At 36.0% G+C, this 26,672-nt stretch overlaps 1 protein-coding gene across 16 annotated transcripts in view; it reads left to right on the top strand.

Annotated features, from left to right (window-relative positions):
• The window catches only part of LOC127183202 (adhesion G protein-coupled receptor F5-like), a 37,981-nt gene extending 11,431 nt beyond the window's left edge, over positions 1–26,550 (top strand). For 14 of the 16 annotated variants that reach the window (XM_051139094.1, XM_051139102.1, XM_051139103.1 and 11 more), the window contains 23 exons: positions 9–155; positions 742–891; positions 979–1,152; positions 1,260–1,289; positions 2,603–2,740; positions 4,059–4,227; positions 4,336–4,376; positions 13,812–13,868; positions 16,770–16,808; positions 17,654–17,713; positions 18,309–18,409; positions 18,718–18,785; positions 18,894–19,030; positions 19,664–19,858; positions 20,214–20,414; positions 22,500–22,643; positions 22,934–23,109; positions 23,196–23,366; positions 23,706–25,040; positions 25,230–25,271; positions 25,806–25,865; positions 25,981–26,044; positions 26,129–26,550. In XM_051139094.1, the coding sequence (XP_050995051.1) occupies positions 9–155; positions 742–891; positions 979–1,152; positions 1,260–1,289; positions 2,603–2,740; positions 4,059–4,227; positions 4,336–4,376; positions 13,812–13,868; positions 16,770–16,808; positions 17,654–17,713; positions 18,309–18,409; positions 18,718–18,785; positions 18,894–19,030; positions 19,664–19,858; positions 20,214–20,414; positions 22,500–22,643; positions 22,934–23,109; positions 23,196–23,366; positions 23,706–25,040; positions 25,230–25,271; positions 25,806–25,865; positions 25,981–26,044; positions 26,129–26,208 (3,779 nt within the window). In that variant the 3' untranslated portion in view covers positions 26,209–26,550. Of the gene's footprint in view, positions 1–8; positions 156–741; positions 892–978; positions 1,153–1,259; positions 1,290–2,602; positions 2,741–4,058; positions 4,228–4,335; positions 4,377–10,765; positions 10,914–11,020; positions 11,062–13,811; positions 13,869–16,769; positions 16,809–17,653; positions 17,714–18,308; positions 18,410–18,717; positions 18,786–18,893; positions 19,031–19,663; positions 19,859–20,213; positions 20,415–22,499; positions 22,644–22,933; positions 23,110–23,195; positions 23,367–23,705; positions 25,041–25,229; positions 25,272–25,805; positions 25,866–25,980; positions 26,045–26,128 lie in introns of all 16 variants that reach the window. The other 2 variants (XM_051139095.1, XM_051139092.1) reach the window with 2 other exon arrangements.
• Positions 26,551–26,672: the final 122 nt, after the last annotated feature.

The raw sequence follows: 26,672 nt of genomic DNA, 5'->3' as shown, positions 1-26,672 counted from the left end.
CTTTCCAGATATAGATGAATGTCAGTTCGGTCCATCTGTATGTGGTCCAAATGCCACTTGCACAAATACAATGGGAAGTTACAAATGCTTATGTTTGGATGGATTCATTCCAACAGTCTCAGATCTCCCCATCAGCACCAATAACACATGTAGAGGTACATTCTGTATTTCTATATTTAGATATTTGTGTAACATGAAGTTTTGCTCACATGCCTGATATTGTAAATTCAGAAACACAAAACATAAGGATATATATATATATATATATTATGATTTATATGGTTTATTAGGCAGTCCTTGTGAAAATCTATATTTAACAAAACAATATATATCATTTTACATAAATTTTACAACTACAAAATATGAATGACCTTATAATTTATGGTGGAAAAAACACTAAAGCCCCTCTGTGAAGCTTCGCAAAACAATGTCAACAAATATGTATACTGTAAATATTTGGGCACCAAAATCATAATGTCATAATGTCTGGGAATGTTGGCAGTTAAATTCTAGCAACTACAGTCACCAGTTTTGTACACATTTGTAGGGATTGATGTACTAATGAATGTTTACTTAATATATTTGCTGCTTACATTTTATGTATTTACACATTACTGTTGTTAGTGTAATTAATTATATAAATATATTGGGATGAAAAACGCAGTATTGTAAATGTACACTCTTAATATCAAATGTGATGGAAAAGCCAAGCTGATGATGTGATTCTTGAATGTGTCACAGAACTACTCTTTACAGACTTCTTGTTTGAATTTGAGCTGGAATCATCAAGGATCACTGTGATCAATGAGATGAGGCAATATCTGCAGAACATCACCTTTCCACTTCAGTTTAGTGAGGTGGTTGAAGTATTAGATGTGGACATCACAACAGGTGAGGAGTATCACATGACCTTCTGAACATAAATACAGTGCTGATCTGTTAGAAATAAGCTTACTTCTACTTTGTATCCTTTCTTAGTGTGCAATTTTAGTGACAGTGGATACAAGTGCATATGTGAGGACCAATACTTCTGGCCGTGTGATAAATGCAAAGAATATGGGAGCTGTGACAGCATTATTAACAACACGTGCAGCTGCATCAATAATATTCCAAGTGACAGACAGTTCTGTCAAGCAGTCAGCGAGATAACAAGTAAGCAAAATATTCATTTTCTCTTTGTAATCAAACAAAAGATCTGTCAGCCACTTACTGTTACTTGAACTGTTTTTTCTAATAAATTCTCATCCTTTCCCTGGAAGATAACACGGCATGCGGGCAACCAACATCAGGTATGTAAAAACATCTGACTTCAATACTTCAATATATATATATATATATATTCAGTACACATCATTCAGCTGATATGTGCCTTGTCCCATTCATGCAATAAATGCATGTCCACTGCTGCGCTGTGGGCTATGACTAATTTCATGTGCAATGCAGACAAATTTTCAATTTAAATATAGAAATGTATCATAATTTTTTTAAAATAAAGCTTAATATTATGATAAGACATTTATCCTACAGTCATGGTGAAATTAGGTTCCTCCACTCTAAAAAAACAAGAATTGAAAAAAACAGTGAGGAATCGATTCTTGGAATTGAATCTCATCGATTCCAGAATCAGGAATCGGACTTGATTCCAAAATTTTCGGAATCGAACAGCCCTACTTCGGGGGGTTCCCCTAACCAGACCCCCCACCCCCCTCCCCTTCCAAAAATGAATCAATAAATAAAACTTTATATAAATATGATTCATAGTCAAGGAATGTGCAATACTGCCAAAAATTATATCTCAAAATTTTGAGAGATTTTATCGATAATGATAATCAGTATTTTCTGAGTGTGTTGCCCTGCAGGACTGCCGTGGACAGCTGATTCCTAAAGTTCTTGATATTCTTCATATTCAGTGTGATCAGTTCACAGCAGTGACAGAAATGTATATTTTCCAACAAGTTTAAAGTGATTTTTACCTTTTATAGGCATTTTTCTTTTTTCTAAAAGTATGCATTTTCTTTTGCATCAAATTCTTATATTTAATCAATAAATTCAATTCAAGTATTAAGACATTTTAGACTGTTGCCAAACAAATAAAATCATTATCAACAAAAATAATCTTTTCAATGCAGAGAAAGCACAGACAGATGTATTACTCACTGTTTAATGCAGGACAATATTGCATTAAATGCATAAATAATGTTTTGATACTTTAACCTTAAACCGTTGAATGCTGATATATGAAATTATTTTAAAAATTGATAAGGGACTTTAAATTTTAAAATTAAAACTGCCAGTAGGTGGCATTAAGTCACTATTAATATGTAAGTAATTGCAATTGAACCTAGTCATTCAAACGGTTGATTCTTTCACAAAAGAAAAACCATCATGTTGTTCAGAGACGTAAAACAGTGCTGTTGCTGTGTTTTGTTGGCGAAATACAGCAAAAATAAGCAATATGATGTATATATATATATATATATATATATATATATATATACACACACACACACACACACACATATATATATATATATATATACACCTCTAATCTTACACATTAAATCTTGTCAGTACCATGTTTTTATCACTTGTTTTATTTCAGAATGTGCCTATGCCTCGTCGGTGTGTGGACCGAATTCTAACTGTTCCAAGTACGACGGAAGCAATCCATGCTCTTGTTGGGAAGTACATAACCTAACACACATAATTGGACCTATTAATAACTATAATCCATGCATAGGTGAGATTCATTTATTTGCATAATTATGGTTTTCTGATTTTTGTTTAAAAAACATAATTTTCCACATGCAGATAAGGTTTATTAACTAAATAAACTAAAACAAACACAGGTACACAAGTGTCAAGGTTGTGTGTGGATGAACATGAATGGAGACGGAGAAAAAGGTTAACAGTCTTTAATAAATCCAAACCTAAGCATAATCCACACAAGCGAGGCAAGAAACACACGCGACGATAACCGAGACCTGACAAAACTAAACAGAACAGACAGGAATTTAAAACACAGGCGCAAATTAGGGACTAATGACAAGTCACACCTGAACCAAATGACATAATCAGACACGAGGGAAAACCAGGTCAAAGAACACAAAGAACACAGGAGAAAAAACAAACTAAAAGTCCAAGTGGTGGTGGCATATCACCTTGCACTGTAGAAACATCAAAGGGTAGGATGGAGGGGGACTTAGAAGGAGAACGAAGGAGTGGAAGTGGGATGGTAACAGGGGACAGGGACAGGGCGGCAGGAAGGCAGGCAGAGAATTCTGGTGGAGGTTTAGGAGTAGGACGACTGACAGAGTCCAGGGTGGAGCTGAATCTGGAGGAACCATGGTGGATCAGATGGAGGGAAGAGCCAGGTGGGACCCAGACCACAGCCATGAAGTCAACCGACGGAGGGAGGAGCCATGTTAGAGGAAGGGCTGATGACTCCAGGGGCGTCCGAAAAAAAAGCCCAAAGCGAAGACGGAGAGTTGTAGAGCCAGGGGGATGCAGAGGATCCAGAGGGCCAAGGTGGAGCTGGAGGGAAGAAGGAGCCTGACAGAGCCAGAGGGACGGAGTGACGAGGCAAAGCTGGAGGAGTGGAGTCCTGAAGCACTAATGACAAGACATGAGGGACTAATGACAAGACACACCTGAACTAGTGTTAACTTGGCAGCAAATTTTGTTTTAGTTTTAGTCATAGTCTTTTAGCTTAAATGTTTTAGGGCTTGGGCCCTAAAAATAATAGTCCTTAGGGGATCAATAGGGAAATAGTATAAATAATAATAATCCTTAGGGGAACAATAGGGCTCTGTGCCCCTAGTGGCTTGGGCTCTAATAATTGTGAATTTAATCTCATAATTCTTTTTTGGGGTAAGCCAAAACCACAGTTGAAGATGGTTTTATGATGTACTCATATTTATTTAAAAAAAAAAGTTACTTTAAATCTTGCATGTATTGTCAACAAATTAATATCCTAAAAGAGTCTCATGTTGTGTCCCTTAATTTTACTTCTTCTTCTTTTTTTTTTTTTTTCAATTTCTTTTGTTTGTATTTATCAGGTTGTATGACCAGATGGTTTGACCTTGACCCAAGTGGGTATAACATAAATGTTGACTATATGCAGTTGGGCTATCTATTCTATGGAAAATACTATGCAGAAATATGTCTGAATCCAATAACAATAGAGGCTCAGACCATTATTGTTCAAGTTCAACCAGCATCTTACATGTAAGGTTTTTACAGGACATGTGCTTCTGGTAATATTTTGATTCAAGAAACAAAGAATACTGAAGCTTTGCATTATATGTAAAGGTGATTTTGTGTATTTTTCTGCAGATATAAGGTGCGCCTCACCTGCCCAATGGAATGGTGTTTAGGTGAGTAATATTTACAAACAAAAACTGAGATGCAGATTATGAAAATCAGACTGAAATACTTTCACTTGAGTTACTAAAGAGACCAGTATCGTTACATTCAAAGCACAACATTTGTAAAATGTCCACTTTAAGTAAGCTGTTTTCTATGTATGTGTGAGACTTCCGGTACATTAGCCGCTGTAGTGAAATAACCAGAATAATAACAAAGAGCAGTAAATGGTAAAACTGTTTGCACTACATACATTACATAATAATACATTAAAATAATATGTTAAGACACACCAGTTTGCAATGTCAAGCAGAAAATGGAGCTGTTTTGTACAGCTTAAAATAGCTGGAAGCGAATGACACCAGAAGCCAGACACATTTAAATTTACAAATGTCCGCTCCCACTCTTATGGGAAAAAAAAGGTGGATAGCTGCAAGCAGCAATCACAGGCCCAAGCCACCAGTGCAACCACTACCCCAATGGCATCAGGATAACCACCACAAAAACTTGACAGAATCAGACGTTTCATTCTTATATGAAGATTTAAAAAGACTTTAGCATCAATATTTTACCAACGATTTATGATAAAAAAAGTGAAAATTGACAGTAATTTATTAATTTGAGACAGAAGTGCAGATTAGTGATGCTAAATCTAACTAATATGTAACTATTTCACATAAAAAAAAAAAAAAAAAACTTGTTCAGTCACTGTTGCTCCATTTATATGTAATTACAGAAATGCACAAAACAGCTCTTGTTATCCTTTCAGCCAAAGCAACAGAGGGAGCTCACAGACCAAAAACCGGAGTTACAGGATTTATTAAATGGATATGAAATTAATTACATATGTGGAGCATAAGTTCGATATCAACAAAAACACAGGACAAATACAGAAAAAGAAACCAAATAAATACACGATTATAATCATATATGATCTTTCAGCGGTCTCTGATATTTTCATAAACATAACGTGTATTTATTATTATGCTGATACGTAGCCTTCAGTATCGCATATAATACATTTCTGCATCACACAATGTGGCCATTTTGAAAAGTGCACTGTGCCATTTTTTTTTGTACTGTTTTTTTTAAGATTTATCCAACTTGTATGAAAATTGCCTCAAATAATCTTCGATCCAAGCCACATAGAAACGAATGAACAGAATTTTGATATTCATCTTTGTACAAAAGTTATAGTGTTGCGAACTTTACAGTCTTGACCCAAAATTGGTTTAGAGGCTGTATCTTGGCCAAATTTTAATCAATTAAAATGAAACTTGATACACTTCATCAGCACCATGATCTGAGGGTTCATGCCAAAGATGGAACCAGCACCACCTATTGGTCATGAGATACCAAAAATTGACTTCTTTGCAAAAGTTAGTCAGAAAGTCATAATCGTCTATGGATTCCTTGAGTCATGCCGAATCCAAGGACACCAATTTTGCCAGGATCAGAAGAACTGCCTGTCCGCCATTTTTAAAATTTGTCAGAAATAGCAATATTTTTCAAACAACTTAATGCATCGGCACAAATTGGTAGTGATCATTGATATCATGTCCTGAAGGTACCTGTAAAGTTTAAAGACAGCACCACCTAGTGTTTCAAAGATGTAAGAATTTTTGCAAAAATGCTTGTAACTTTTGAAAGCATTGTCCATATTTTGTCAATACATTTTTAGGCTTATGCCGAATTTGATGATATATCATTTTTCATTTTCCAAAATTTTGTTTGTCCGCCATTTTAAAATAAACGCTATCCTTTTTTTTGAAAAGTACTCACTCCTACAAATTTTGTCCCTTTTGTTAAAATTCTGATTAGTCCAGTGGCTGATCTTTGGACAAAATTACAGTGAGAAAATAATTTGACTGAACACATTTTAAGTTCAGTCAAGAAAAAGTTTATTCAGCTCCAAATGTTCAATTGACCATGCCTGTGTTTGTTGACTTGTTGATAGCGTGGTGCACTTATATACAAAAGAGTGTTTTGAGCTTTTGAGATGCACATTGTGGAACTTTTGACTGGTGTGATGTGCAATCTTTTCTTTGACTATTTATTTGAAGTCATATTGCTCATATCAATCGCATTAGCACAGAATAATTAAAACAATCAGTTTATTTATAAATACAGAAGAGCATCTTATCTATACAAATTTTCTCCACAATCTTACGATTGTGTGAAATTCTTGCCTTGCAGGACATTTTAGTCAACAAAATCCATTTAGTTTATGTTTGAACATAATTATTGAACAATTTGAACAATTATTTAAGTTGAAAAAAAAAAATATTTTTTTTTTTTTTTTAAGACTAAACTTTTTTTATTTTTCAAAAAGGATACATCCCTGTGTAAATTTTCTTTTGTCAAATGTGGTGTTAAAGTTCAGTGTTTTCAATGTCATTGTGGAAGTTTTCTTGATTTCCAACAGCATGTTATCATCAACATGCTGTGTTTGCACCACCAATAACAACACCTTCAACAACATCCACAACAGGTATGCCTATATTTTAATAATTAATTTGATAAAAAAAAACAAAAAAAAAAAAACAGAAACATCCTTTTTCTCATTTTCAAAAGGATACAGTCAATTTTCATGTCAAAGTTAAAGTTCATTTGAAAGACATGTCAGTTTTCTTCATTTCTTTAAACACCATCAACACCTTCAACAACAAACACAACAGGTAAGTCCAGTAAAACAAAATTACCAACAAATGTGAGGATGCTGAAGATTAGTAGGATCTAAATGCAGCTGTCCTTTTGTTAAAGGGGTCATCGGATGTCCGGAAGTTTATATGATTCTTTAGGGTCTTAAGTAAAAGTCTATAACATGCTTTGGTTCAAATTTCTCAATGGTAGTGTAAAAACACCCTTTTTACCTTCTCAAAGTCAGCTCTGTTCACAGCAACCTGTTTTGTTGCATGTTCCTTTAAATGCTAATGAGCTCTGCTCACTCCGCCCCTCATTTCTGTGGGGTTATGAGCAGTAATATTTACTTTAGCCCAGTGGTTCTCAAACTTTTTATATCAAGTACCACCTCAGAAAATATTTGCCTCTCCAAGTACCACCATAATGACCAGCATTAAAATACAGCAGCGTAGTAGGCCTAAATATTCAGCTACAGCTCTGCACAGTTCAAAAGTGAGGCAGTTTTTTTCCTAATAAGAATATTTATTGTTGTCAGCCACTTTAACATTGTAAATACAAAGTTTGAACATTAACACTGCACAGTGCTTACAAACAGGTAAATATAAACTTAATAATTAAATTAAAATGTGTGGTACATAAAAGTTAAATTAAAACTGTACTGTACATGTAAATGTAAAAAAATAATAAAATAAACATTTGACTCCAATAAAGATGAAAATACATTGATTTGTTTTAACATTAATTTCTATTTAATTTAGTGATTCCTTTGCGTACCACTAGAGGGAGCCTGAGTGCGACTAGTGGCACTCGTACCACACTTTGAGAACCACTGCTTTTAGCCGCAAAACTTGCTAACTAGCACATTATTAGGAAAGGACAACACACATTTATGTTCAAACAACAGGTAAAAGTGAATTTTGCATCCGATGTCCCCTTTAAATTTAATGGAACAAACACTGGAATAACACAAGAAGAAAACTCAAGCAAACCATGGATCTGTTCTGTCAGACTTTGTGTAACATAAAATTTTGCTCACATGCCTGTTATTGTAAATTCAGACACACAAAGCATAAGAATATATATATATATATATATACACACACCTCTAATCTAACACATTAAATCTTTGTTTTATTTCAGAATGTACCTATGCCTCATCGGTGTGTGGACCGAATACTAACTGTTCCACGTACAACGGAATCGGAATACAAATGGAATGCTATTGTTTGAAAGGGAATGATATTGCAGTGACATTTGGAATTACTAATAGCAATAGTACATGCATAGGTGCGATTCATTTATTTGCATAATTATGTTTTTCTGATTTAAAAAAAAACAAACATCCATTTTCTATCCTTTTTTAAAAGGATACAAGCAATGCAATGTAATTTTCAAAAGGATAAGCTGTAATGTAATGCTGGGTTAGACAAAGGTAAGATGAGGCAAATCCACATGCAGATAAGGTTTATTGACTAAATAAAGTAAAACAAACACAGGTACACAAGTGTCAGGGTTATTTGTGGATGAACATGAATGGAGGGCTGACGGAGGGAGGAGCCATGATGGAATCTGGAGGAGCAATGGCGAATCAGACGGAGGGAGGAGCTAGGTGGGACCCAGACCGCAGCCATGAAGTCAGCCAATGGTGGAGCCGACAGAGGGAAGAGCCATGGTGATGACTCCAGGGGCCAACCGATGGTGACGGAGCAGGTGGGAGAGGAGCCCAAGGTGAAGACGGAGAGCCGTAGAGCCAGGGTGATGCAGAGGATCCCGAGGGCCAAGGTGGAGCAGAAGGCTCAGGCGACCAAGGCGCAGACGGACATCCAGAAGGCTGCAGTGGAGCCGGAATGACAAAGGACCAAGGTGGAGCTGGAGGGAGGGAGAAGCCTGACAGAGCTAGAGAGAAGGAGTGACAAGGCAAAGCTGGAGGAGTGGAGTCCCGAGGCGGCGGATGGTCATCGACTGACCAAGGCAGAGCCAGAGGGATGAGAGAGCCCGGCGAAGCTGGTGGACTGATGGTCCATGGTGGAGATGAGGGAGCTAGAAGCCATGGTGGAGCCTTTGGGTTGACGGGCCGAGGCGGAGTCCGGGACTCAGAGGCTGGAGGTGGAGACAAGGGTCTCCAGCCAGAATGCCGATGGAGACTGGCAGACTCGCAGTGAAACCACACTATTGATAGTGGACTGAGGGTGAGCTGAGGGGCTGGCAGGATGCAGCTGCAAAGGGGCAGAAAATAGCAGACAGACAGTTCATAAACTGCTTCCTTGGCCATAACAGGACAGGCAGAGATTTCAGATGATGACGGAAGACTGGGTACATCTGAATAAAAGTCTACGAAGACCTCTGAGTCCTGCCATAGTTCCCCCTTCAGCGATGGTACAGTGGCCGGGGCTTTCCTCCACACCCTCGCTCTCCACTTTATTATCCATACATTGTTGCTGGCTCTCGTACTTGGTCAGACGTCGGTTCAGGTTCTGGTTCCGGGGCGATCCTCAGCTCTGTTGCTCCTATAGGTGATGTCACGGCAGGCCTTGGCTCTCCATCTGCAGGATGATGTAGGCTCCTGAGATTGGGCTAGTGAGTTCCTCATCAGTGTAGAAGGGAGTCAGTGGAGAATTGTTACTCACCAGCACCCACTCTACAAAGGCGGTGAGGCTCTCTTGAGGACCGTCCCCGGGTAGTTGTCCGGGTAGTGCGGGTAGTGTGTTAAATTGTGTGGTCCTCGAGAGAGTGATCTCCCTGCTCCAGCAGGAGGACAAGGACGGCAGGATTGTCCATAACCAAAGGAAAAACTATCAAAAACAAAAATAAACACAGCTTTAAATTTTCACTTAGTTGGTTGGGTCTTCTGTCAGTGGTGGTGTGTGGATGAACATGAATTGAGAAGAAGGTTAACAGTAGAGTGACCATACGTCCTCTTTTCTCTGGACATTTTCCCTCTTTTTGGACCTAAAAAAAATGCGTCCGGATCGCCTAAAATGCCCGGGATTCGGCTTTTGTTTTCTACAGTCGCCATTTATTGTGTGCGTTTTTAAAGCTATGTGGCACTGTTTTCTTGATCCCGCTCCCGCTGAATTTCAGGCCATTCTACCTGTGATAAAACTGTGTCATGTGATAGAAGATGTTACGTTTTGTGATAGCCACTGGTAGGAAGTCTTTTAGCTGTGTTTATGATCAATCTGCACAATGGTGACTGTAAAATATACATTTTAGCTATGGAAATGAAGTATTTTTCGTTTTGATGTGGGATATGGCCATTCTGCTACTTTGGGGGCCCACAACCCCCAATACCTTAGGGATTTATGACAAGACACACCTGAACTAGTGTTAACTTTGACAGCAAATTTTATTTTAGTTTTAGTCATAGTCTTTTGACTTAAATGCTATTTAGTTTTAGTCATATGTTTGTCACCCCCTTGGGGCTTGGGCCCTAAAAATTATAGTCCTTAGGGGATCAATAGGGCAGTAATATAAATAATAATAATCCTTAGGGGAACAATAGGGCCCTGTGCCCCTAGTGGCTTGGGCTCTAATAATTGTGACTTTTATCTCATAATTCTTTTTTTGGAAGATGGTTTTATAAGGAAATATTTAATTTTTGACCAAAAAAAAAAGTTACATGGTGTAGCTTTAAATAAGACTTTAAATCTTGCATGTATTGTCAACAAATTGATATCCTAAAAGAGTCTCATCCTGTGTCCCTTAATTTTACTTCTTTTTTTTAATCCAAACAATTTCCTCTGTTTGTATTTATCAGGTTGTATGACCAGATGGTTTGACTTTGAGCCAAGTGGGTATAACATATATGTTGACTTTAAGCAGTTGGGCAGCCAATTCATTGAAAAATACTATGCAGAAATATGTCTGAATCCAATAACAGTAGAGGTTCAACCAGCATCTTACATGTAAGGTTTTTACACCTTCTTGCTTCTGATAATATTTTAATTCAAGAAACAAAGAATACTGAAGCTTTACAGTATATGTAAAGGTGATTTTGTGTATTTTTCTGCAGATATAAGGTGCGCCTCAGCTGCCCAAAGGAATGGTGTTTAAGTAAGTAACACTTACAAACAAACATATAATGATATACATTAAAATAATATGTTAAGACACCAGTTTGCAATGTCAAGCAAACTGGTGCAAACAGCAAACAAGCAAACAGCTAAAAATAGCTGGAAGTGAATGACACCGGAAGCCAGACACATTTAATTGTACAAATGTCCACTCCCACTCTTATGGGAAAAATAAGGTGGATAGCTGCAAGCAGCAATCACAGGCCCAAGCCACCAGTGCAACCACTACCACAATGGCATCAGGATAACTACCGCAAAAACTTGACAGAATCAGGCGTTTCGTCCTTATATGAAGATTTAAAAAGACTTTAGCATCAATATTTTACCAATGATTTATGATACAAAAAAAGTGAAAATCGTCAGTAATTTATTCATCTGAGTCAGAAGTGCACATCAGTGATGCTAAATCTAACTAATATGTAACTATTTCACATAAAAAGAGAAAATATATACTTGTTCAGTCACAGCTGTTCCATTTATTTGTAATCACAGAAATGCACAAAACAACTAAGACTAAATTCAGACAACAACAACAAAAAAACATTAATAAACCCATATATTTGCATCAAATTCTTTGGAAAGAAGGAGAATTTAGGCTACTTTAATTTTCCACAACATTATGTAATGTGAGGAGGTTTGAGTGTCTCCTATCTCATTATACTGTTATCCTTTCAGCCAAAGCAACAGAGGGAGCTCACAGACCAAAAACCCGAGTTATATGATTTATTAAATGGATATTAAATTAATTACATATGCGGATGCAGAAGTTTGATAAAAACAAAAACACAGGACAAAGACAGAAAAAGAAACCAAATAAATACACTATTATAATCATATATGTTTTTATAAGTCCTTCCAGTGGTCTCTGGTATTTTCATAAGCATAACATGTATTTATTGTTAATGTGATGGTTCGCATACTTAGCCTTTAGCATCCCATATAATAAATTTCTGCCTCACACAATAAACAGAATTCTCATCAGATTGCAATCCTAAGTTATTTCAGACAATCGATACTGTCGGAAATTTCATTTTAAGATAGTTTAAAAATTGTTTTGAATTTTTTATTTGCTGATTTTAGTTGGTAGCTTTATATGCAAAATGGAAAATGAGAAGCGGTGCAGACGTCTCCTAACTCGGGTAAACTCCGCCTTTGAACGTGACCACTCCTCTAGCCCCAGTTGGCCCAATTTGTCCCAATGTATTTGTTGAGCCAAAAATCCCTGGCCGTGGAAGTGAATGCAGCTATTGTATCAATTAGTTTTATCATTTTTACCCAAGGGAAGTCTATGGCAGCTCTATGAACCGTAAGTTGAAATTTGGCACGCTTGTAGTTTCAGGTCTCTACGACTATCTCTGTAGCGCCATCACCAGCTCAAAAATTAATTTTTCATACAGTTATAACTTTTGAACCCTTTGTTCAAGAAAAATTACAAATTTAGTACACACGATTACTCTCCTCATGCTGATCACATTCAGTAGCTTACATTAAAACTCTACCTATTACAGTAGTGGCCATTTTGAAAAGTGCACTGTTCCATTTTTTTAGTACTGGTTGTTTAAGATTTGTCCAATTTGTACGGAAATTGCCTCAAATAATCTTTGATCTCTATGCAAAACCAATAAAAAATTGATCCCAAAAAAAATAATCTTTGATCCAAGCTGCATAGAAACGACTGAACAGAATTTTGATATTCATCTTTGTACAAAGGTTATGGTGTTGCGAACTTTACAATGTTGACAAAATTGGTTTAGAGGGTGTATCTCGGCCGAACTTTAATCAATTAAAATGAAACTTGATACACTTCATTAGCACCATGATCTGAGGGTTCATGCCAAAGATGGAACCCGCACCAGCACTCAAGGTCATGAGATACCAAAAATTGACCTTTTTGCAACTAACTTTTGAAAAGTTAGTCAGAAAGTCATAATCGTCTATGGATTCCTTGAGTCATGCTGAATCCAAGGACACCAATTTTGCCAGGATCAGAAGAACTGCCTTTCCGCCATTTTAAAAATTTGTCAGAAATAGCAATATTTTTTAAACAACTTCATGTATCGGCACAAACTGGTAGTGATCATTAATATCATGTCCTGAAGGTACCTGTAAAGTTTAAAGACAGCGCCACCAAGCGTTTCAAAGATATAAGGATTTTTTGCAAAAATGCTTATAACTTTTGAAAGCATTGTCCATATTTTGTCAATACATTTTTAGGCTTATGCTGAGTTTGATGATATATCATTTTTCATTTTCCAAAATTTTGTTTGTCCGCCATTTTAAAATAAATACTGTTTTTTTTTTTCGGTACTCCTCCTACAAATTTTGTCCAATTTTGTTAAAAATCTGATTAGATGATCAAATGGACCAAATCACATAGAAATTACTAAACAGATTATCTCAAGAAACACCCCTCCAAAGATGACCATGCCTGTGTTTGTTGACTTGTTGATACCTTGTGGTGCATTTTATGCAAAAGAGTATTTTGAGCTTTTGAGATGCACATTGTCGAACTTTTGACTGGTTCGATGTGCTTTGATAGATTTGCTGTGCTTGCTCAGGTTACTGTATTTATAGTGCTTGCTATCCTTGCTGCTATATTTTGAATAATTATGTTTATTTAATTTATTTTTTTTTTTTTTTTAAAAAACATCCCTTTTCTCATTTTCTAAAGGATACAGTCAAAGTTAAAGTTCATTTCAAAGTCATGTCAGTTTTCTTCATTTCCAACAGCATCATCATCAACACCACCACCAATATTAACACCTCCAACAACAGCAAACACATCAGGTATGCCTAGTAAAACAAAATTTGAGATACAGTACAACAACTTTATGTGAGGATGCTTAAGATTAGTATTAGTATTGAAAACTGTTCCTTAAACCCTTCCATCCAGTGCACACTTAAGTCCATGGTATTGCCACAAAGAAAGAGTTGAGGTGAGGCTCTAAATGCAGCTGTCCTTTTATTAAAATATACATGAAACAAACACTGGAATAACACAAGAAGAAAACACAAGCAAACCGTTTGTCTGTTCTTCATACCCACTTAAAACATCTGAGATGATTTGACAGATGCTAAATCTTTTCATCCTGATAACTGATCTCTGGCTAATCTGGTTCTTCAAACAAGTTAGCAGATTTGACGGAAAGGACACATATATTGATACTCAAAACCATGATCAGCAATACAGTGTTTGGTTGGCGGCAAGACATCATCGTAATGGCATCATATAATTAAGATTAAAAACAGCCTAGTGAGCAAAATAACATGAAAGATCTAATAGATAAATAATACATGTAACCTTTTTTTTAAAATGATTCCCAATTATTTTTCACAATTTCTACTGTTTGAACAGAATTTGCATTTTTCAGTGTCAAAAGTATTGTACTTCATTATGCCCCTTTTTACAAGATGTAAAATAAGTCTCTGATATTCCAGAATGAATGAAGTTTCAGCTTAAAATACCCTACAGATAGTTTTTTATAGCTTGTTAAAATTGCCACTTTTTGTGTATGAGCCAAAACACGTTTTTGTGTCTGTCTCTTTAAATGCAAATGAGCTGGTGCTCCCGGAGAAGGGGGCGGAGCTTCAAGAGATAAGAGACAATAGCTTTAGCAACATTAGCCTTACAGAGTGCCAAGAAGCTCTTTCAGAAAGACAATTTGGAAAACAAACGCGTGATACTTACTTTGTCTGAAGTTGACGTTCTCGCACGAAGCGTTGGTACTAATCCCTGAACATATGGGGGACTTCAACAATGAAATTTAACCACAGTGTCCTCAGCCGCTCAGATAGAGGAGATCTATGGAAACTCCTGTGTTTGTTGGTGCATCAGAAAACACAACACTTGTGATGCCTCTTTGGCGCCGACATTGTATATGTCCAGTATGGCGGACTGCTGCTTCTCACTTAAGGCTGTGTGTATGCTAATAGGGCAGAGATTGTCACAAATGGGCAGGACTTTTTCCCTACATTGACATGTACGTAGGGAGAATCTGAAACTGCTTGTTCTGAGGGGCCACACAACTGTGTTCAAACACCTTATGAAAATTATTTTTGCATAATTCCCTTTATCTATTAGATCTTTGCATAATAGGTCCCCACAACGACAGAGGCCGCTCCCACGATAGTTGATTGACAAGATCGTCTTACCTCAGACCCGCCCTAAATCAGCTGTAACAGTCTGATCGCCATTGTTTCGATGCCGGAGCAGGGATGTAAATTAGACAAGAATATCTCCGACTGAGGTGTTGTGTTGCTGGATGTAATAATGAACATAGTGGTCGTCTTTTTTACTCCCGACATCTGAGCCGCTGAAGATGCAGTGGATTACGTTTGTTAGTGAAGGGAATGCGCCTCCCGATCTACTAAATGCATCTATGTTCGCGCAAATCATTCGTGATCCAGCTTTACCTACAGCAGAAGTGAGTAGAAGTGTGGTTTTTGTATGAATTCCTAGTAATGTGCTAATTAGCAAGTTTCGCAGCTAAACACGCAAAATGCAGCTAAAGTAAACAATCTCTCAGAGCATAGCTCGTCACTCTACAGAGAGAAGAGAGGGGCGGGGCAAGCAGAGCTCATTTGCATTTAAAGGAACAATACATGAGAATGGGTTGATTTTTGCAGAGCATAATATATATATTATAGGGCTGTCAATCGATTTAAATTTTAATCTAATTAATTACACAATGTGTCGATTAATTAATTCAATAATTGCATATTAATTGCACCTCAAAATTGGCTGAGAAATTACCCACAAAAGATAATTTAAAGCCATTATTATGTTACACGAGAAAAGCATGAAATAGATAATACAAAAAGTAGCTTTAGAAAGTTTTTTTTTTCCTTTTTTTTTCATTTTTAACATTTGTGTGAAGTGAACCTTTGATCTAGTTTCTTTATTAATACAGGTATTTTATTTTCAGATTTTTTTTATTAATATCTAAATATGAAATTATTTTAATGAGGTTATCCAAATAGAAACTAAAACTGTTGGTAGGTGGCAGTAAATGTCTTTAAAGACATTCATTCATTCATTCAATTCATTCAAACTGCTGATTCATTCAGAAATGAAGTAAATGGCTCTTTATGAATAGGCCATTGAATCATTCATTCGCCCGATTCATTCAAAACGCAGATTCATTCAGAAATTGTGTGTTGCTAGGAGACAAACAACAGTTCTGCTTTGGATTTAATGTGTAATATTTTCGTTGGCAAAACTGAGCAACAGACAATAATGTTTGTAAAATATAAAGCAATAACTAATTATTTAGTGAACTGTTGTATAAAAACAATCGTGCTATTTAAGTTAAAAACAGCACTCGTATGAAATTGCACTCGTTTCTCATGTGATAATGCTTAACTATACCATATGATATAAATATGATATAAAACCATACATAGGTGTTGTCCCCAATATCTTGAATTGTAGGGACATATAATTGCATTCTGTAGGCTCCATTATACAGTGAGTTGTTGCCCTGTATCATGTTCGTCACCAGTCAACTGTATATGCTTTCGGAACACTCTTGCGGTACTTTGATATCATGTATATATGTAAGAAATTAACTTATTTATATAATTATGTTTATCTGATTTTTTAAACATCCTTTTTCTAATTTTCAAAAGGGTACAGTTAATTTTCATGTTAAAGTTCATTTCAAATTCATGTCATGTCATTTTCTTCAGTTCCAATAGAACCATCACCAACAACAGCAGCAACAACAGGTATGCCCAGTAAAATCTGAGATACAGCACAATTGCTGAAGAAAATGCTGAAGATTAGTATTAGTATTGAGAACTGTTAAACCCTTAAACCCATCCATTCAATGCAGCCCATAGTGTTGCCACAAAGAGAGTTGAGGTGAGGATCTAAATGCATCTGTCTGACTGCAATAGAATTATGAGATAATTATTCCTTCATGAATAAATCTCTTAGTGAGTATATTAGGGCTGCAAATCAATTAAAAATTTAGTCTAATGAAGTACACAATGTGTTAATTAATTAACCCATATTAATTGCACATCAAAATTGGCTACGAAGTTGTCTGCAAAATTACAACTGCCGGTAGGTGGCAGTAAACGTCTTTGAAGTCTTTTATACATGATTTGCTCAAACTGCTGATTGTTCAGAAATGAAGTAAATGGCTTTCTTTATGAAGGGGCCATTGGTTTATTCAGAAATTGTGTTTTGCTAGGAGATTTACAACAGTTCTGCTGTTGCTTTAATATGTAATATTTTCTTTTACAAAACTGAGCAAAAACAGACAATATTGTTTCTAAAATACAACACAATTTCTTAATTAGTGAACTGTTGTATAAAATCAATATCACAATTGCACTTGGGACAAAAACAGCACTCGTGTGAAACTGCAATCGTTTCTCGTGTGATATTGCTTAACTATATCATATGATATAAATATTAGACTATATGTATATATATATATATATATATATATATATATATATATATATATATATAATGTTTAACATCAACCTTTTTTTAAAAAGGATATAGTCAATTTTCATGTGAAAGTTAAAGTTCATTTCAAAGTCATGTCCGTTTTCTTCAGTTCCAACAGTACTGTCATCAGTACCCTCAACAACAAGAACAACAGCAGCAGCAACAACAGGTATGCCCAGTTAAACAAAATCTGAGATGCAGCAAACCCTTTGCTATTAAAGGATTAGTTCACTTCCTGAATAAAAATTTCCTAATAATTTACTTACCCCCATGTCGTCCAAGATGTTCATGTCTTTCTTTCTTCAGTCGAAAAGAAATTAATTTTTGGGGGGAAAACGTTCCCAGGGTTTTGTCCATATAGTGGACTTAAAGGGGAGCCAACAAGTTGAGGGTCCAAATTGCAGTTTCAATGCAACTTCAAAGGACTCTACAAGATCCTAGAAGAGTCTAAGAATGTTTTCCTCAAAAACCTTACCTTTTTTGACTTATAAAAGAAAGAGATAAACACCTCGGATGACACAGGGGTGAGTAAATAATCAGGAAATTTTATTTCAGGAGCGAACTAGTTCTTTAATTGTTTGATTTCATGCTGATAATTTTTTATTCAGCATTGTCAACAACAGCACTGACAGATACTGTAAATCTAAATGCTGCACAAAAATGTATGACTAAATATTTTGTTTTATCAGGGGTACACAAATGCATGTCGAAAAATTATAACAGGAAATGTTTTTTTGTTAATTTATTGTACACTTGTTTTACAGATATTGGAATGCGAATGACAATAGTGCAGGCTTTTGACTTAGGACTTGCTGACCCTAATAGCGAGACTTATAAAAAATTATCTGGACTAATTCAGTCAACAGTGAGTATTTTGTATTTCAAATTTAATGGAAAAAAATAAATAAAAATACAACTATAAATACAACTTTGAATACAGCTTTAACGTAACAGTGAACAAGACAAAACATACATGTTTTTGTTATTTTTATATAAATATAACATCCATTTAACAGTCAGAAGTAGTTCAACTATAGTATCCTTCAATATCAACCTCTTTGCAAAGCCTTGTAACAGAGAGGCTTGATCCACATATGCACATAACATATAGTGATTGAATATTTATTATTGTAACATTTTCAAGCATACATTGAGTACTTTTGCTTTTTACAGATTGACACAAGTTATACTAATAAGCTAACTGGCTACATTACTGGTTCTACAAAAGTCTCTGGCTTCAGGTATGATCTACCATTTAATTTTTCACACAAAGTTCCCATTATTCACTGCTTCTTAAAATACAGTGTAAATAATGTCTTCGCATTGGTGTGGTGTGATTCGCTCCATAGGCCTGGTAGTGTTTTAACAGACTACACAATACGTGCAACATCCAACAGCCTTGATTTTGCAGCAGCAAACAAACAGCTTTCTGACTCTCTAAAGGCAAACGGAATAATTTTACCTGAAGATGCCTTTGCTCAAAGTGGTAAGGGTTGTCAGTGCCTAATCTAGAAATTTCTCAGTTCCATAATATGTATCATTTTATTGTTTGGGTTTTGTTCAACCTAGTCTCATAAAAATACGTACTTCTGGGCAGTTTCAAAGAGAAATGTCCACTGAGTGGCCCTAAAACACAGGTTCAATACGTGAACCATGGCACGTTTTTATTACGTTGCTTCAGGTACGTATTGCGGCAGTTCAGAGTTCAAATATCCGGGGACTCTCGCTAAAAGTTAACGCTCTGTTCCTGTTGGAAATATCCCCTACACCAAACCCAGCCCTAAACTTACCTGATAGTGTTAACAAATGCAAAACTGATATAAAAACGGATTTGTTGAGGCAAGCGTGCTATTTGAATCTTCCCTGTGTGCAGATTTGAACTGTTTTGTCGAACCATAGTTACACGGGATTTGTACATCGCCGTACTGCGTGAGCTACCGAACAAACCTACCGTCTTAGAAAACCCATATGAAGCTGGATATGTGATGCTAATACTCAAAGTTTCAGTTTTAAAATGTCCCAGCATATTAAAAATGTTTTTAAGTACATATTCTTCAAGTAATTGTGCAAAAAATACGCTTTATTAATTGTATGGTTTGTGTATGGTTTTTACTTACAGATCAAACAGTCTTCGTAACAGATCAGTTATATCCTCTGCAAAAGGTGGATCTGAACTGCAAACAGACAGACTTTGCAAGTGGACCAATAAAATGGAAAGTGGGTGACAAAGATCCTGCACTAGACACCACAAAATACTTACTTTCAAATGACAACAGAACTCTCACTGTGAAAAGCACTAGTGAAAGTGACAGTGGTAAGTCACTTTAGATTTATTTTGTCTTTGCCTATGGCAAAGTTCCTGATGGCTATTAAGAGTCTGGTTTTAAAAGATAGACTGCTGTACAGCTGTGCTATAGTTTGATTGACGTATATTAGCACTGTACTGACATACATCATATGATTATACTAAATATTGTATACTAGGATAGAATATATGGCATAGATGATGCTGGCATATCAACATTAAGTTTAATTATAAAACCAGTCAACCAATCAAAATCAAAGCTGCATTTATAGGACGTTAATGTCATGAACATCCTCTCATTCAAAACCTATTATATACTATTAATACTTATATTAATAATACATTGTTTTTCCTCAACATGCAGCTCAATATTCATGCATTATGCAAAAGAATGCAATTCCATACATTCAGTGGCAAAACATTGTTATTAAACAACGTCCCAGTATCATTGTGGGAGAAAAATACCGTGTTTTTCCATGTGATGGCAGCAGTTTCCAACTGAAATGTTCTGTTGATGTTGGCTACAATCTCGAGTGGGTCCTGGATGGAACAGTACAAATTGCAGGTTGTACATATAAATCACTGGTATAGATTTCTAAGTAGGGTTGGGTACCGAAACCCGGTGCCAATACGGCACCGGTACCCATGTGACCGGTATGTACCGGACCGAATCAGAACGCGAATTTCGGTGCCACTTAAATGCCCGAACTGTCGATTGAAGTATTTGTCTTCTGGTGCTATGACACGGATGTAGAAGCATTGATTCATCAACATGCATGATCGCTAGTTAAATTTAAATACTGCATTCATGGGGTGTCAGAATGATCAGAACATTTATTTACTGAATGAGAAAACTCACGTGAACGTCGGAAAGCTTTGATGATAGAAATCCAAGACATCTTTGTAGTTACTATCCATTTTCACATTTCGAATTAAAAGCACAAATCGTCTGGAAATGAGACCATCCAAGAAGCGCGTGAATGCTGCAACTATCGTTACACTTGCTCTGACTGCAGCAGGTGGTTTGCCGTTAGCTTAGCAAGCTACATTAAACGTGTCTATCTTAAAATGCCAAAAACGAAACATTCTAAAGTGCGGCTATATTTCACGAGAAATGATTCAGACACTGCGACGTGCAGCAAATGTTTTACAGCAGTTGCGTGTGAAGGGGAAAACGCGTCAAACCTCATGAAACATTTTGATGGTATGTGGAATAAAGTTGAAAGCAGAGGGATGCACCGTGTTTGACAGTTTGCAGACATCAGCTGGAGAGGTGTCGTATTTTGCCAGAGACGGCAAATATGTGATGCGATCTAGGAAAACCCAACACATGGTGATATTTTACCTTTTTTAGGTTTTGACACCATATGAAAGCTGAGTTCAGGCCCCTTTCCAAATCTTTTATTTTTTACATAACCTACGTTATGGCGATCTTAGGTTGGCTGATAGCGATGATTTTCAGGAATGGGATTTTGAGAAAAACGGCTTTAAAGTGAGACGGCTTTCACTTTCACTTTACGGGTTTAACGAGAGCTGTCTGTCAAGTTAGAAGCGCTACTGCATCATTAGACAAACAGACTAACGTTTGTTTTCCGTTGATCACCCATTTTATGTTTAGTAAATAATGCAGCCTATAATATATGCAAGTAAATAATGCAGTAAATAAATTTACAGACTGTCATCGGACTCCTCTTTAGTAACTTCATCATCCGATCCTTCATCTCTGGATGTGAAATAGCCCGTAACATCGTTTAGGGCACTGACATCACCAAAACTGAGCAGATTGAGACGAGTAAGATCGGTTAAGTGAGCAGCTGCAGTACTTCAGACGGCGTTGTTGTGCTCCGCCATCTCACGATATTAAAATAAATAAATAAATAAATACATAAATAAATAACTTTGCTTGCCGTACTTTACACAGGACTGGTGGAGAATGTGAACTGATACGCCTTTACTAAATATGTTACGTGGTTTATTTTGATAGGTAAACTGTTTTTGTGGTGTTAAGGGAAAGCACCTCCGCAGCGCGTTCTTAACATAGGAGAAAGACAGTCATTTCTGCTTGCTGCAATAAATGTCTATTTTTCTGCACTAAACAAGTGAATTTTGAAGAGATATTTTCAGAGATGATAGACAAGATGTTATAGAATAATAAAACGAATTTCCTGAAAACGTCCCACCGCGACATCCGACGGGTTTTCCCAGATCTCATCGCATATAGTCATATTTCTGCAAAAGAACTGCTGAAATTTTAAGCTGTTAAATTATTGTAGTTGGGTTAGGTGGCTTTAGGTTTTATTGTTGCTGCGTTTTGCATTGACTTAATAATGTATAGTACTACTACTTTTTTTTTTTTTTTTTTTTTTTTTTACTTTTAATACATTGTTCAATTTAAAGAACTTTTTTGTCCAATAAAAATATATTCTTGTGTCATCCACCACTTTGTGGCTTTTTTAAAAGTGTCGGTTCAGGCACCGTTTTGGCACCGGTACCGTTTTATAAGTATCGATTTGGCACCGGTATCGAAAAAACCCCAAACGATACCCAACCCTATTTCTAAGTTGTTGAGATGTTATTTAATCCTTCAGTTAAATTCTCCATGTTATTCATTTGTTTTTGAGTGAATGCATTTCTGTTTTTACCCAAACAGGATCTGACAGTATCACATTAAACTATAATACTCAAAGCGGAAATTGTACAGAGAAAACCTTTACATGTCGTCTTAAGGATCTGCCACAACTACAGGTTTACAGCTATAGCTATAGCAGCATCACAGTTAGCGTAAGCCCAGAAAGTGAGTCTTCAGTTTCTCATTCTTTGCAACATCAAAGTGCTTTTTACAGTTTACCTTTTTTACTGTACAATTTCATGATTTTTACAGTCTAGCAGACTTTTCTTTGGATGGTATCACACCTGATGATCTGGTGTTGACTGTGCTGGTTCTCTTATTTTGTCATTTGACCCTAGCTATAAGTAGCTTGCAGGGGTACTTTGAAGTCCTGAAATGTATAAAGTGTAATGTGATGATCTATACTAAAAGAGAAACAGAATTGTTTTCTGACTTTCAATCAAATTCTTCTCCAGAATATGACTGTCGAAATGAAGAACTTGGAGTTGGAAAAACAGATGAAGTGAAGACAGGAGTCTGTGGAAAAGGCAATAAAGGCACCATAGCTTACAAATGTCAATCAAATGTTTGGAAGTCAGTAGAGGACAACTGTGTACTTGAAATCATCGTTACCCTTAGTAATACACTTGAGGTAATCTATTGATCATGTATCTATCTACAACGATCTGGTCATTTTAAAGGTTTCTATCATTTATATATCTGTGCTTTGCAATTTAGACCTTGACTGTGGATGGAATTCCAGTGTTTATGGCTAACCTCAGTATTGCCACATCAGAGAATAATATTAATATAACCCAGTCTGCTGCTACTATCAGAACAATTGTTAACATGCTCTATAAAGTTGCTGACTTGGCTCAGTCTGCTGCAATCAATAATCTAGTTATGGGGGTATGTATATTCACATTTAAGCTTTTATGTGATATTTAATGTGTGGACATTTTATGCTTGTTGCACTGAAATGAATTTAGATCATGAAGATAATGTCTAGTTAAGAACTAGTGTTGATTCAGTCTACATAATTGCATTGTGCAATAGTCCTTCTCATCATTATTATGTTTTTTTAAAAAAATATATTATATTAGTATCAGGATTTTTTTTTTTATTAAAATGTGGCAGATCATATTTTTTATATTAGGATATATTATATCTTACTATGTTGTGTCTTATTATATTGTCTTAAATTATTTCCACATTTTATGGGCTAAACTTCATAATTTAAATTTCCAGGATTTCCTAAACACAGTGGACAATATTGTCTCCAGTAATGTCAGTGCTACATGGAACAAACTGAACAAAGACAACGAGACAGAAAAAACCAGCATCAAACTTCTAAGCGCTATTGAGAATATAAGTGACCGTCTCACAGATGAGTTTGCAATTAATCAAACATCCATTCAGCTGAACAGAGCCACAATTAAAAACTCATTCAATATAACATCAGCACTGCCAAACTCAACTACGGAGATTGTGATACCACAGGTTCCTCAAGAGACTATTGTAACCATCATAATCTTCTCAACTCTTGACAACGTCCTACCTTCTCGAGGTACTAATGACAGCAGGAAATCAGATGTGCGCATTAATGGAGATGTGGTTGTTGTTAAGGTTAATGAAACAATTAACAACATTTCTTTTGCATTTGACATTACTAATCAGTCTTTGGGAAATCCTGAGTGTGTCTTTTGGAACTTTAGTCTCAACACATGGGATTCCACTGGATGTCAAGTGAAGCGGAACAACACTGGCAACATTACATGTGAATGCAACCACACAACCTCTTTTTCAATCCTAATGTCACCGTTTTTAGTTGATCACATAGCCTTAGCCTATATAACTTACATTGGTGTAACTATTTCAATGGCCAGTTTGATTATATGCCTCATCATTGAGGCTATCGTATGGAAATCAATAAGCAGAAATGACACATCCTACATGCGACATGTCTGCATAGTCAACATTGCCGTGTCCCTGCTGGTTGCAAACATCTGTTTTATCATTGGAGCTGCAGTCGCAGAACAAGAACAGCCAACCTCAGTGGGTCGCTGCACTCCAGCGGTTTTCTTCATGCACTTTCTTTACCTGGCTCTTTTCTTCTGGATGTTAATTTCAGCGCTGTTGCTCTTTTACCGTACAGTCATGGTCTTTTCTCAGATGTCAAGGGCTAAAATGATGGTCATTGGCTTCATAGTCGGTTATGGTGCACCTTTGCTCATAGCGGTCATCACTGTTGCATCAACAGCTGGACCGCAAAATTATATTTCCAAAAGAAATGCGTGCTGGCTGAACTGGTCTGAGTCTATGGCCCTGCTGGCATTTGTGATTCCAGCTCTCACTATTGTAGCCATAAACCTTCTGGTTTTGATTGTGGTTCTGTACAAGATGTTGAGGAGAGGAGTTGGTTCCGCAACTCAACCAGATGAGAAACATGCCCTGGTGGTCATTGCCAGATGTGTGGCCTTTTTGACTCCTATTTTTGGTCTAACATGGGGATTTGGAATTGGAACAATGGTGTCACAAAATTTAGGCATTCATGTGGTGTTTGCACTCCTCAATTCACTGCAGGTATCTCTTTTTTTTCATTAATATCCATTTTATATAAAGATTTTGTGTGTACCCATTTTTTTTTTTTTTTTTTTTTTTTTTTTTTGCATTTCACTAATTCTGCACATTGATTTATTATAAATGTCTATGTTTGTAATTAAACTTGAATCATTTTAAATCATACCATGTTTGTAACACTTTCTTTAATAGGGATTCTTTATCTTGGTGTTTGGAACACTTTTAGACAGCAAGGTATGAGTTTACTTCTGTTGCTTTACAAAGAGCTTAAGTAAAGCCACTGACATTATAAACATTATTTTAAACCACCATACATTAATAATTTGACCACACCATATCAGCCTGGCAGGGTTTATTTGGACTGTCTTGTGACTGTACATATCCTGCTTATTACACAGCTGTCCACCAAATACATGAACAGCAAGTACTGATTCAAATTAAAATTAATTTAAATTTGATCTGTACATAAGCTTAGCTTAAAAAAGTATTTCACTACAACAATATAGAAACTGCAAACTACTGAAGTTCTCTGAAGTCATTTTCATTACAGTCAGAAACTGAGAAATGAACTTGTATTAACATTTATGTATTAAGACTGAGTTTTTGGATTGTTACATAAATCTAGTGCTGGCATGATATACAGAGTTTTCACGAACAACGATGAATATTAGGAAATATGTGATCGCTGTATGGCGTGACTGACAAATCAGAATCAAGTATTTCATAGCTTCAAATTTCTTGATGTTAACTAGAGATCTTTGATTGCAGGTTCGCGAATCACTACCAGGAAGAGGGTTGCTACAGAAACTCACTTCCAACCAAACCAATGTAAATGCCATTCTATAACAGCTCACACTTACATGAGCTCTGTAACCAATGTTCAGCTTCTAAGCATTGCTAAATATTTTTACCGTGATTTATTTTGACTGACATCTCCTTACAGAGCACCAGTGCGGGACCATCATCCACATCTGGACTGAATGTCTTTCAAAGGATGCGACGGAGGAGTAAGTAGATGACATAAAATCTAAAATTAAGTATTTATTTTTTATTATTTCCTAATATTGTAACATATATCTAATGATTTGCAGATGTGTACAATGTGTCTGAACCCAACAATGCAACAGTTACAGACAGCTCCAACGGCTCATATAACGTTATGAACACTTAAATGTTTTGTATGTTCTGAGATGATTAGTGTAAAATAAGGTTTCAAAATGATTTTTTACTTTATTGTGTAATATATGGTGAGGACTTTAATTTATACTTGAAAAATTGGGGTATTTTTCACAACTCAAGTATTTTTTTCTTTCTTTGTGAAATTGACTTCTTTTATATCAGACATTTTAAAGGCGTTGTTCACCAGTTGGTTTAATTAAATCCTGTTTTTTGCTTAGTTATGATAAATTCCAAATGTTTCTACCAATAATTAGCAATGTTATGATCAGTAATCAAATGCTTCTTCATGTTGTATTTACTTAAGTAGTTATCTTGGAAAACTCATTTTATATTAATAAACACTAATTTAAATGCTTCTCCTTGCCTTAATTGAACAGAACAGTTTAAGTAAGGGTAGTAAGGGTAGATGTGTTATTCAAATGGTTAGTAATGTGGAAGAAATGGAATCCAGCACTG

The sequence above is a fragment of the Labeo rohita genome, chromosome 20, assembly GCF_022985175.1.
Source record: "Labeo rohita strain BAU-BD-2019 chromosome 20, IGBB_LRoh.1.0, whole genome shotgun sequence".
NCBI classification, from domain to species: domain Eukaryota; kingdom Metazoa; phylum Chordata; class Actinopteri; order Cypriniformes; family Cyprinidae; genus Labeo; species Labeo rohita.
Note: the sequence above shows the minus strand (reverse complement) of the source record. Positions and strands in the feature narration are given on the sequence as shown.